Genomic DNA, 14,175 nt, shown 5'->3' with positions numbered 1-14,175 from the left:
CACACATACATAAACACACACATATACATACACACACACACACATATATATATATATATATACACACACACAGACACGTATATATACATAAATATTTACATATCTACATATATACACATCTACATATATATACACATATATATACATATCTACATATATATATATATATATGTAATTGTGTTACATTCCCTCTCGGGAATCGAACCTCGGACATCAGGAGTGCAGTGGAGTTTGTACGCCTGATGAGCCCAGAATGAGGGTGAAACACGTGTCGCATACACTTTGCATTTGATTTGACAGTAAACTATTTCAAATATATATATATATATATATATATATATATATATATATATATATATACTGTATATATACATATCTACTTATTGGCTCCTGTATTTAAGATATAGCGGGTTGGATAATGGATGGATGGACATCTGTATGCATAGCCCTATTTGCCCGTTTTCATTTTTTTTCTTTCTTCAGTAATATTTCAGTAAACCCGGAGCTTGTCAGTTCAAATCCTGGTACTGACACCACTGTGTGACCCTGAGGAAGTCACTTCACCTGCCTGTGCTGCAAAAAACAAAAGTAATGTAACAAATTGTACCTCAGATGTTGCAAGTTGCTGGAATAAAGGCATAAGTAAAATAGATAAATATGTATTATACACATAGGAACTATTCATTTTTTTTCAGTTAAGTCATCTGCAGCAAACTTTTATAAATGAGGGTTTCTCATTTTTAGATAGTGCAAACTGTTTCTTCTTCATTGACGTTTTCTCTTGGAGAGCTTTTTTCATTTCATTGAAAATTAAAGCAGCAGCTGCCAAAATATGTAGCTTTCTTATTAATTTTTCAACATTGTGTAAAAAAAATTTATAAAGTAACATAAAAGGTTTAAATACTGGTTATCCTTTTACACTAAAATATTACTAAAGAGATACAATAAAAGTAAAATGGATATGTTCTTTTTCTTTAAGGAGATTAAATATTACTGAAGAAAGAAAAAAAAAAATTAAACAGCCAAATGGGGCTATGCATACGAACTTAAAAGGTTTAAATAAAACAGAAATATGTATTTTATTTTTACTTGCTTAACTTGTGGAGGGTGTATCCTGTAGCAAAGCCCTAACTTTTTTCGTGAAAGCCCGTTTCAGTCAATAAGTCTTAAAAAAAGGTGTAAAGATATTGACAATAAGCTACGCAAACCCACCAAGACATGGAATCGTTTAAATCAAGTATCATTACATCTTCCTTTCTTAAAGAGAAGTAAGGCAGTACTTATAAGCTTACATATTTATATATAGATATACATACATATATATATATATATATATATATATATATCTATATCCGAAGCCGTGCAAGCACACTCTTGAGAATGCAACGTATAGTTGTACAGAAGAAAAGCAATCTTGCCTCAAATGAATGGCAAACTTTTGTAGGTCTATGAACTTAATTTAAACTTTAGGTTTACACGGTGCTTTCTTTCCGAAGTACCTGCACTCATGAATATGTCTGTATGTGTCAGTCGGTCAAATCCACGTGCTTCGCACCGGCGAAGTACCGCTTTTAAATTTTTATTAAGAAGAAAACAAAACCTTTTTAAATTGAGGGAAAATATACTAATAACAGTTTGTTAAGGATCTGTTTTTTTGTGAAGCTGCCTTCACTCGAGTGATCACTTCGACCTGACTTGGTGGCCAACTATAAGCGTTACCTGGTAGGTAACCACCCATACAATCAGATTGTGAATCAGACTACGAATGCCGTGAATGTAATTACCCCGATCTACATGTTGTCAAATAAACGAACCACACGCCGTGGCGCGGAATGTAATTACCCCGATCTACATGTTGTCAAATAAACGAACCACATGCTGTGGCGCAATTTTAGGGGCTTTGCCTGTAGCGCTGACGTCCGAGGTTCGATTCCTGTAAGGGAGTGAAGTGAGTGGCTGGTTACCTACCAGGTAACGCTTATTGTTGGTCAGCAAGTGAGGTAACATCAGCCACGGTGCCTTCAGTTGTGAGAAGCAGATCATAGAATGATTGAAAATAGTTTTGCATTTACCTTTTTAGTAAAAGGCGAGCTTTTAAGTCTGAGAAATCACCCCGTAAATGCACACGTTTAATTGCACATGTGTTAATATGTATGCTTACACAGTATTAAAAGACACTCAAAAATTAACGTCATTTACCTTCGTTCCCGCGTTTGACTCGTGCTGTAAATCTGTTCCTTGTTTTTAGTTCACGTGATTACGTAGGAGGCGTGATGACGTGATACGTGACTCCGCCTCCTCCATTAGAGTATATGGACAAAAAACATGTTCCAGTTATGACCATTACGCGTAGAATTTCGAAATGAAACCTGCCTAACTTTTGTAAGTAAGCTGTAAGGAATGAGCCTGCCAAATTTCAGCCTTCCACCTACACGGGAAGTTCGAGAATTAGTGATGAGTCAGTCAGTCAGTCAGTCAGTCAGTCAGTCAGTGAGTCAGTGAGGGCTTTGCCTTTTATTAATATGTATAGATATATATACATATATGACAGCAACACTCATAACAATGACAGCACAATTACATTGACAATCATGTTACGTTATTTTTAAAGTGTTTCCTTTTCTTTTTCATAACCTCTTTAACACACTACTTCTCCGCTGCGAAGCGCGGGTATTTTGCTATATATATATATATATATATATATATATATATATAGATAGATAGATAGATAGATAGATAGATAGATATAGAGATAGATATATGTGTATGTATGTAGATATGTATACTGTATATATGTGTATATATATGTAAATATGTATATGTATATATATGTGTCTGTATGTGTGTGTATATATATATATATATATATATACAATGCATCTGGAAAGTATTCACAGCGCATCACGTTTTCCACATTTTGTTATGTTACAGCCGTATTCCAAAATGGATTAAATTCATTTTTTTCCTCAGAATTCTACACACAACACCCCATAATGACAACATGAAAAAAGTTTACTTGAGATTTTTGCAGATTTATTAAAAATAAAAAAATTGAGAAAGCACATGTACACAAGTATTCACAGCCTTTGCCATGAAGCTCAAAATTGAGCTCAGGTGCATCCTGTTTCCCCTGATCATCCTTGAGATGTTTCTGCAGCTTCATTGGAGTCCACCGGTGGTAAATTCAGTTGACTGGACATGATCTGGAAAGGCACACACCTGTCTATATAAGGTCCCACAGCTGACAGTTCATGTCAGAGCACAAACCAAGCATGGAGTCAAAGGAATTGTCTGTAGACCTCCGAGACAGGATTGTCTCGAGGCACAAATCTGGGGAAGGTTACAGAAAAATTTCTGCTGCTTTGAAGGTCCCAATGAGCACAGTGGCCTCCATCATCCGTAAGTGGAAGAAGTTCGAAATCACCAGGACTCTTCCTAGAACTGGCCGGCCATCTAAACTGAGCGATCAGGGGAGAAGGGCCTTAGTCAGGGAGGTGACCAAGAACCCGATGGTCACTCTGTCAGAGCTCCAGAGGTCCTCTGTGGAGAGAGGAGAACCTTCCAGAAGGACAACCATCTCTGCAGCAATCCACCAATCAGGCCTGTATGGTAGAGTGGTCAGACGGAAGCCACTCCTTAGTAAAAGGCACATGGCAGCCTGCCTGGAGTTTGCCAAAAGGCACCTGAAGGACTCTTAGACCATGAGAAATAAAATTCTCTGGTCTGATGAGACAAAGATTGAACTCTTTGGTGTGAATGCCAGGCGTCACGTTTGGAGGAAACCTGGCACCATCCCTACAGTGAAGCATGGTGGTGGCAGCATCATGCTGTGGGGATGTTTTTCAGCGGCAGGAACTGGGAGACTAGTCAGGATAAAGGGAAAGATGACTGTTGCAATGTACAGAGACATCCTGGATTAAAACCTGCTCCAGAGTGCGGTTGACCTCAGACTGGGGCGATGGTTCATCTTTCAGCAGGACAACGACCCTAAGCACACAGCCAAGATATCAAAGGAGTGGCTTCAGGACAACTCTGTGAATGTCCTTGAGTGGCCCAGACAGAGCCCAGACTTGAATCCGATTGAACATCTCTGGAGAGATCTTAAAATGGCTGTGCACCGACTCTTCCCATCCAACCTGGTGGAGCTTGTGAAGTGCTGCAAAGAGGAGTGGGCGAAATTGGCCAAGGATAGGTGTGCCAAGCTTGTGGCATCATATTCAACCAGACTTAAGTCTGTAATTGCAGCCAAAGGTGCATCGACAAAGTATTGAGCAAAGGCTGTGAATACTTATGTACATGGGATTTCTCAGTTTTTTTATTTTTAATAAATTTGCAAAAACCTCAAGTAAACGTTTTTCCCGTTGTAATTATGGGGTGTTGTGTGCAGAATTCTGAGGAAAAAAATGAATTAAATCCATTTTGGAATAAGGCTGTAACATAACAAAATGTGGAAAAAGTGATGCGCTGTGAATACTTTCCGGATGCACTGTATGTATGTATGTATGTGTGTGTGTGTATATATATATATATATGTATGAATGTGTGTATATATATGTATGTGTGTATGTATGTGTATATATATATGTATGTATGTGTGTATATGTAGATATGTGTATATGTAGATATGTTTACATAACCTCTTTAACACACTACTTCTCCGCTGCGAAGCGCGGGTATTTTGCTGTATCTATACTAATAAAAGGCAAAGCCCTGACTGACTCACTCACTCACTCACTCACTCACTCACTCACTCACTCATCACTAATTCTCCAACTTCCCGTGTAGGTAGAAGGCTGAAATTTGGCAGGCTCATTCCTTACAGCTTACTTACAAAAGTTAGGCAGGTTTCATTTTGAAATTCTACGCATAATGGTCATAACTGGAACCTGTTTTTTGTCCATATACTCTAATGGAGGAGGCGGAGTCACGTATTGCGTCATCACGTATTACGCCTCCTACGTAATCACGTAAAGTGAAAACAAGGAAGAGATTTGCAGCACGAGTCAAACGCGAAACGGAGGTAAATGACATTAATTGTTGAGTGTCTTTTAATACTTTGTAAGCATACATTTTAACAGATGTGCAATTAAACGTGTGCATTTACGGGGTGATTTCTCAGGCTTAAAGCTCGAAGTGATAACTCGAGTGAAGGCAGCTTTACAAAAAAAACAGATCCTTAACAAACTGTTATTGGTATATTTTCCCTCAATTTTAAAAGGTTTTCTTTTCTTCTTAATAAAAATTTAAAAGCAGAACTTCACCGGTGCGAACCGCGGGGATTTCAGTGACTGACGCATACAGACATATTCATGAGTGCAGGTACTTCGGAAAGAAAGCACCGTGTAAACCTAAAGTTTAAATTAAGTTCATAGACCTATAAAAGGTTGCCATTCATTTGAGGCAAGATTGCTTTTCTCCTGTACAACTATACGTTGCATTCTCAAGAGTGTGCTTGCACGGCTTGGTCATATTACAACCGGAGTGCTGAACTGACAACGTGATATACAAACAGAACAATCGTAAAAACAGGATTAAATAAAAAGGCTGCTTCCGTTGGCAAAGCAACGAAAAAGGAAGACCTTATATGACGTTCGTTTATAAAACAGCGGAGAGGCTGTGTGAAGTCAGCTTCACAAAAAAACAGATCCTTAACAAATTGTTATTGGTAGATTTTCACTCAATTTAAAAAGGTTTTCTTCTTAATAAAAATTTAAAAGCAGTACTTCGCCGCTGCAAAGCACGGGGATGTATATATATACATAGATAGATAGAGATATATATGTATATAGATAGAGATAGATAGATAGATAGATAGATAGAGATATATAGATATATATATATATATATATATATATATATATATATATATATATATATATATATATATATATATATATATAGAGATATATATATAGAGATATATATATATATATATATATATATATATATATATATATATAGAGATATATAGATAGGTAGATAGAGATATATATATATAGCTAAATAGATAGAGATATAGATAGATACAGATATATATATATATATATATATATATATATATATATATATATATATATATATATATATATATATATATATATAGATATAGAGAGAGAGAGAGAGAGATATATTATATATATATAGATAGAGATATATATAGATAGAGATATATGTGTATGTATGTAGATATGTATATATGTGTATATATATGTAAATATGTATATGTATATATATGTGTCTGTATGTGTAATATATATATATGTGTGTGTATGTATGTATGTATGTATGTGATGTGTATATATATGTTTATATATGTATATATATGTGGATGTGTATATGTATATATATATGTATATATGTAGATATGTGTATATGTAGATATGTATATATAAGTATATATGTTTATGTATATATATGTTTACATAACCTCTTTAACACACTACTTCTCCGCTGCGAAGCGCAGGTATTTTGCTAGTATATATATATAAGTTACATTTATTGAGCACCTTTCACATATATATATTATAACTCAAGCACTGCAAGGTTAAATGTCTTACTTAGGGTGACACAATGATGTGCAGGCAGGGATAGCATAAAATAACTTGTTGTCTGAAGTCCAGCAATTTAGCTGCTTTGCCTGTTTAATATATCTGTACTTGAGTTTGCATTTTTAAATATGCTTAACACTAGAATCCCTGAAGCCTACGAAAAAACTCGTAATCCCGGTCCACCTTAAATCCCTTCGCACCTCTCCATCAGCATCTTTTGTTTTGTAAAAGTGTCGAACAGCAGAAGTAGCAAGCAGCCTGCTGTCCCATCCCCCGCCTTGATGGAGCTCAGCTCGGGCAAAAACTTCTCCCAGCTCAAGCCAAGGAGCTGCTTATTTGTGTGTGGGATGCCTGGAGTTGTATAGGGTAAATAATACAGTATTTCGTTATTTGTAATACATGCATTTCATGTTTGTTCTGTGTCTACAAAGATCTGGGTAAGTGTAGGATGAAAGGAAATGCAGGAAATGCTGAACACATACCTAAAGAAGAAACTTTTTCCATGTTATACTAATAATGACATGAAGTGTGAAGACTTTAGTCCAAATTTCAAATAAACACGTGCACTTTTATTCAAGAATATATCCGTCCATCCATCCATCCTCTTCCGCTTATCCAAGGTCGGGTCGTGGGGGCAGCAGCTTGAGCAGAGATGCCAAGACTTCCCTCTCCCCAGCCTCTTCTTCTAGCTCTTCCGGGGGGAATCCCAAGGCGTTCCCAGGCCGGCCAAGAGACATAGTCCCTCCAGCGTATCCTGGGTCTTCCCCGGGGCCTCCTCCCGGTTAGACGTGCCCGGAACACCTCACCAGGGAGGCGTCCAGGAGGCATCCTGATCAGATGCCCGAGCCACCTCATCTGACTCCTATTGATGCGGAGGAGCAGCGGCTCTACTCTGAGCCCCTCCCGGATGACTGAGCTTCTCAACCTATCTTTAAGGGAAACCCCAGACACCCTGCGGAGGAAACTCATTTCAGCCGCTTGTATTCGCGATCTCGTTCTTTCGGTCACTACCCATAGCTCATGACCATAGGTGAGGGTAGATACATAGATCAACTGGTAAATTGAGAGCTTCGCCTTGCGGCTCAGCTCCTTTTTCACCACGACAGACCGATGCAGAGCCCGCATTACTGCGGATGCCGCACCGATCCGCCTGTCGATCTCACGCTCCATTCTTCCCTCACTCGTGAACAAGATCCCGAGATACTTGAACTCCTCCACTTGGGGCAGGATCTCGCTACCAACCCTGAGAGGGCACTCCACCCTTTTACAGCTGAGGACCATGGTCTCAGATTTGGAGGTGCTGATTCCCATCCCAGCCGCTTCACACTCGGCTGCGAACCGATCCAGAGAGAGCTGAAGATCACGGCCTGATGAAGCAAACAGGACAATATCATCTGCAAAAAGGAGTGACCCAATCCTGAGTCCACCAAACCGGATCCCCTCAACGCCCTGGCTGTGCCTAGAAATTCTGTCCATAAAAGTTATGAACAGAATCAGTGACAAAGGGCAGCCCTGGTGGAGTCCAACTCTCACTGGAAACGGGTTCGACTTACTGTCGGCAATGCAGACCAAGCTCTGGCATCGATCGTACAGGGACCGAACATCCCTTATCAGGGGGTCCGGTACCCCATACTCTTGGAGTACCCCCCACAGGATTCCCCGACCAACTCTCACTGGTAACGGGTTCGACTTACTGCCGGAAATGCGGACCAAGCTCTGGCACCGATCGTACAGGGACCGAACAGCCATTATCAGGGGGTCCGGTACCCCATACTCTTGGAGTACCCCCCCACAGGATTCCTTGAGGGACATGGTTGAATGCCTTTTCCAAGTCCACAAAACACATGTAGACTGGTTGGGCAAACTCCCATGCATCCTCCAGGACCCTGCTAAGGGTGTAGAGCTGGTCCACTGTTCAGGGACCAGGACGAAAACCACACTGTTCCTCCTGAATCCGAAGCTCGACTATCCGACGGACCCTCCTCTCCAGGACTCCCGAATAGACTTTTCCAGGGAGGCTGAGGAATGTGATCCCTCTGTAGTTGGAACACACCCTTCCGGTCCCCTTTCTTAAAGAGGGGGACCACCACCCCGGTCTGCCAATCCAGAGGCACTGTCCCTGATGTCCATGCAGTGTTGCAGAGGCGTGTCAACCAAGACAGTCCTACAACATCCAGAGCCTTGAGGAACTCTAGGCGTATCTCACCCACCCCCGGGGCCCTGCCACCAAGGAGTTTTTTAACCACCTCGGTGACCTCAGTCCCAGAGATGGGGGAGCCCACCTCTGAGTCCCCAGGCTCTGCTTCCTCATTGGAAGGCATGTTAGTGGGATTGAGGAGGTCTTCAAAGTACTCCCCCCACCATCCCACAACGTCCCGAGTCGAGGTCAGCAGCGCACCATCCCCACCATGTACAGTGTTGACACTGCACTGCTTCCCCTTCCTGAGACGCCGGATGGTGGACCAGAATCTCCTCGAAGCCGTCCGAAAGTCGTTCTCCATGGCCTCCCCAAACTCCTCCCACGCCCGAGTTTTTGCCTCAGCAACCACCTGTAGGACTCCATCTTCAGCTTGACGGCATCCCTCACTTCCGGTGTCCACCAACGGGTTCGGGGATTGCCGCCACGACAGGCACCGATCACCTTATAGCCTCAGCTCTGGTCAGCTGCCTCAACAATGGAGGCACGGAACATGGCCCATTCGGACTCGATGTCCCCCACCTCCCTCGGGATATGGTTGAAGTTCTGCTGCAGGTGGGAGTTGAAGCTACTTCTGACAGGGGGCTCTGCCAGACGTTCCCAGCAGACCCTCACAACGCGTTTGGGCCTGCCAGGCCTGACCGGCATCCTCCCCCACCATCGAAGCCAACTCACCACCAGGTGGTGATCAGTTGACAGCTCCGCCCCTCTCTTCACCCGAGTGTCCAAGACATGTGGCCGCAAGTCCGACGACACGACCTCAAAGTCGATCATTGAACTGAGGCCTAGGGTGTCCTGGTGCCAAGTGCACATATGAACACCCCTATGCTTGAACATGGTGTTCGTTATGGACAATCCGTGACGAGCACAGAAGTCCAATAACAAAACACCTCTCGGGTTCAGATCGGGGGGGCCATTCCTCCCAATCACGCCCTTCCAGGTCTCACTGTCATTGCCCACGTGAACATTGAAGTCTTCCAGCAAAACGAGGGAGTCCCCAGAAGGTATGCCCTCTAGCACCCCCTCCAGGGACTCCAAAAAGGGTGGGTATTCCAAACTGCTGTTCAGCGCATACGCGCAAACAACAGTTAGGACCCGTCCCCCCACCCGAAGGCAGAGGGAGACTACCCTCTCGTCCACCGGGGTAAACCCCAATGAACAGGCTCCAAGTCGGGGGGCAATAAGTATACCCAAACCCGCTCGGCGCCTCTCGCCGGGGGCAACTCCAGAGTGGTAGAGAGTCCAGCCCCTCTCAAGGAGATTGGTTCCAGAGTCCAAGCTGTACGTCAAGGTGAGTCCGACTATATCTAGCTGGAACCTCTCTACCTCGCGCACTAGCTCAGGCTCCTTCCCCTTCAGAGAGGTGACATTCCACGTCCCAAGAGCCAGCTTCTGTAGCCGAGGATCGGACCGCCAAGGTCCCCGCCTTCAGCCACCACCCAACTCACACTGCACCCAACCTCCTTGGCCTCTCCCATAGGTGGTGAGCCCATGGGAAGGGGGACCCACGTTGCCTCTTCGGGCTGTGCCCGGCCGAGCCCCATGGGTGCAGGCCCGGCCACCAGGTGCTCGCCGTCGAGCCCCACCTCCAGGCCTGGCTCCAGAGGGGGGCCCCGGTGACCCACGTCCGGGCAAGGGAAAATGCCGTCCAAAGTTTTCATTCATCATAGAAGGTTTGTTTAACCGCTCTTTGTCTCATCCCTCATCTAGGACCAGTTTGCCTTGGGTGGCCCTACCAGGGGCATAAAGCCCCGGACAACAGAGCTCCTAGGATTATTGGGACACGCAAACCCCTCCACCACAATAAGGTGGCGGTTAAAGGAGGGGATTCAAGAATATAACCAAAGAAAAAAAAAAAGCATTCAATTTACATGTGGCTGTCAATGAGTTAAAAGCTCAAGCTCAAATGTCAATTGACAGGAAGTTTACACATATTCTTGAATGGTGCAGAGGTAAGAACTGCTTATAACCCGAAGGTCCCAGGTTCGAGACTGAGTGCTCCGCGTTTTCAGTAGTGAGCTGCTATTATTATTATTTCTACAATATAATGAAAACTTACATTTAATTTGAGTCTGTAACACCCGGTGTAAATTTTGGCTACTTGTAAAAGTTAGTGCTTGTTTTTTTATTATTCAGTTTTATTCTCTCAGTGACATTCACGTGGTTAAACAAACTTGCCTCTCCCTCTCTGAGTTGATGGCATTTATCTCCATTCTTTTCACAAGAGCAGTGCTGTGGCTGATGCCTGCTCAGAACTATTTGTTATACCTGCAATCAAAGACATGATGTCCTGTGACCGCTATCAGACTGGATAAAGGTAGGACCGTAACAACAGACAGCTTCTTCACAGAGCTTTCGCTGGCTAATATGCGCCTAAACTTTATACTGGCTGTTACAGACTGAAATCATCGGCTTCTTCTTTTTGGGCACATACACCATCAGCGTGGTGCTGTCAGATATAAATAGCAGTACCCAAAGAAAAACTCACACAGACAATATACAAACTCCATACAGAAAACTGTCAGGTTTGGGATTTGAACTCATTAGGCAATAAATTAAGGCCAATTGGTAAAACAGAGAAGGACACTATATTTTCAGTTTATATTAATTTAGCATTTCTAGAGGCCTTATTGTGTTTGAGAAAAGATGTATTGAAATCAAGTTTACCTAGTCCATATGCCTTGCAATGTCTGTTGGGCATTTTACAGTCTGTCACTGTGTACAGTTGTGTCCACATTTGTGCTTAAATTATACAGTCTTCTCTAGTCGGTTTCTGTCTTTGGTGTTTTGTTATATTTACTTTAAGGTCCTATTCCTGCTATGTGGAGGAAACTGGGAAACAGAACACCAGTAAGGGAAATGCTTTGAGATAAAGTCACAGTCAAATTTATTTATATAGAGCATTTAAAGCAACTAAAAGTTAACCAAAGTGCTTTACATCAGTAAAATCAACAACAAATAAGAAAACAGAGTATTTGTAATTTGGTAGAATGGAAGGGTAGTAAAAGGATAAAAACAAAGGAAGAAGGATCGCAGAGGTAAGAGTAATGCCTGGCAGTTAACAACCATAAAAATGCATATACATCTACAGAAAAAACAAGAGCTAAAACTATAAAGTTAAAGTAGACTGTCAATGTGACCTAAAAGCATGTGAATAATAGAATAATTTCTTCTTTAAACAATGAGAAAACCCAATTTGTGCCTTTGCGTACGTGTTATTACGCCATGCTTATATGTAGCAGTGAAGAATGCACAAAAAAGCAGTTGCTTCTTAAACATGATGAAGTGCTGAAAAATATTTTTACATTATAATGGAAAACCTGCATTGTGTAAGGTAATATGGTATACAGTAATCCCTCGCTATATCGCGCTTCGCCTTTCGTGGCTTCACTCCATCGCGGATTTTATATGTAAGCATATTTAAATATATATCGCGGATTTTTTGATGGTTCGCGGATTTCTGCGGACAATGGGTCTTTTAATTTCTGGTACATGCTTCCTCAGTTGGTTTGCCCAGTTGATTTCATACATGGGACGCTATTGGCAGATGGCTGAGAAGCTACCCAACTTACTTTTCTCTCTCTCTCTCTTGCGCTGACTTTCTCTGATCCTGACGTAGGGGGATTGAGCAGGGGGGCTGTTTGCACACCTAGACGATAGGGACGCTCGTCAAAAAATGTTGAAAGATTATCTTCACTTTGCTCCCTTCTGTGCTGCTGCTTCCTTTAAGCGACATGCTGCACGGTGCTTCGCATACTTAAAAGCACGAAGGGCACGTATTAATTTTTGGTTGTTTGTTTTTATCTCTCTCTCTCTGTGCTCCTGAAGGAGGGGGTGTGAGCTGCCGCCTTCAACAGCTTTGTGCCGCGGTGCTTCGCATACTTAAAAGCCAAACAGCCCTATTGATGTGTTTGCTAGAGATTGTTTTCTCTATCTATGTGACATTCTGTGCTCCTGACATGCACTCCTTTGAAGAGGAAGATATGTTTGCATTCTTTTAATTGTGAGACGGAACTGTCATCTCTGTCTTGTCATGGAGCACAGTTTAAACTTTTGAAAAAGAGACAAATGTTTGTTTGCAGTGTTTGAACAATGTTCCTGTCTCTCTACAACCTCCTGTGTTTCTGCGCAAATCTGTGACCCAAGCATGACAATATAGAAATAACCATATAAACATATGGTTTCTACTTCGCGGATTTTCTTATTTTGCGGGTGGCTCTGGAACGCAACCCCCGCGATGGAGGAGGGATTACTGTATGTCACACTGAGTAAAGGACAAGAACAGTCTTGGTAGTTAAACCAATTGTATGTTTTATTTTGTTATTATAAAGTTCACCTAAGTTCATCTGTTTTTTTGAGTAAACTTTATATGATCTACAGTTATCAAATTAACTTGTATGTGCGAAACGTTATGTCAGAATCTCCTTCACATTTTGTTATCATACAGGTAGCTTAATTTCTATTCCATGATTTCTCCTGCAGGCAATGAACATCCTGACATCTGTTCTTCTCCTTTATGCTAAAGAGGAAGAGGCCTTCTGGCTTCTAGTAGCTGTTTGTGAGCGGATGTTGCCAGATTATTTCAATCGCAGGATCATTGGTAAGCTCTGTAGTTTGCAGATGTTTTACTTCAGGTAAAACAAGGATGTGGTTTGCTATTTTAAAAAGTCCTCTGTTTTATCACTGTAAATAGTATATCCATCGACCCATTTCCTGAACCTATTTATTTCAAAACAGAGTTGCTTATGGATGAGGACTATGAGCAACATCAAGTATAAGGCAACAACTGGCCCTGGACAGATGGAGAGTCTGTTGCAAGGGATATTCACACCCACAATAAGAGCAAATTCATCTGTATTTTGCATTACAGACACTCCTTTTTTCTTACCTTATGTGGAGTCAGCTCTCTGTTTCCTTTCAACAATTGTATTTGTTTCTGCATCACTCCAGACAGAGAGAAATATTCTTCACAAGGAGCAAGAGAAGCTGTAACTTCCAACAGGAGGTGATGACAGCTATAATGAGAACATATGAGTAAAGATGAAAATAATTCTTTAGAAGCACTAAAGCATCACCAAATCATTATATTACCGTATTATAGCATTATCTATCTTCTTTTAAAGTCCTGAATGTCTTTTCCTTTGCTATGGTAGTAAAATTTATAGGCTACTTCAAGTCCTGAAGTTTTTATTTATGTTGGCTCTATAATTGCATCTTAAGGACCCTGCTCCATATAAATATACATTTTGAGAAATGTTTTTGCATATAATTTCAATTAAGAGTTAATAATATGTTATGATTAATAGTTTCTAAAAATTGAATAAAGGAAATGTCCAAACTCATCAAAATCACACTCAAATTTACCCACTCGATAACAAATACAAGTGAACTGTTTGTCTTGTAATTTAAAACCCTTTCACCAGTGGAGTA

General features: G+C 41.4%; 1 protein-coding gene across 2 annotated transcripts in view; it reads left to right on the top strand.

Annotated features, from left to right (window-relative positions):
* Positions 1-14,175, top strand: part of tbc1d8b (TBC1 domain family member 8B) — a 71,187-nt gene that overhangs the window by 31,127 nt on the left and 25,885 nt on the right. For both annotated transcript variants that reach the window (XM_051935184.1, XM_051935185.1), the window contains exon 11: positions 13,228-13,345. In XM_051935184.1, the coding sequence (XP_051791144.1) occupies positions 13,228-13,345 (118 nt within the window). The remainder of the gene's footprint in view (positions 1-13,227; positions 13,346-14,175) is intronic.

This window comes from Erpetoichthys calabaricus, chromosome 12 (assembly GCF_900747795.2).
Source record: "Erpetoichthys calabaricus chromosome 12, fErpCal1.3, whole genome shotgun sequence".
Classification (NCBI taxonomy): domain Eukaryota; kingdom Metazoa; phylum Chordata; class Cladistia; order Polypteriformes; family Polypteridae; genus Erpetoichthys; species Erpetoichthys calabaricus.
This window is presented reverse-complemented; position numbering and strand designations above follow the sequence as displayed.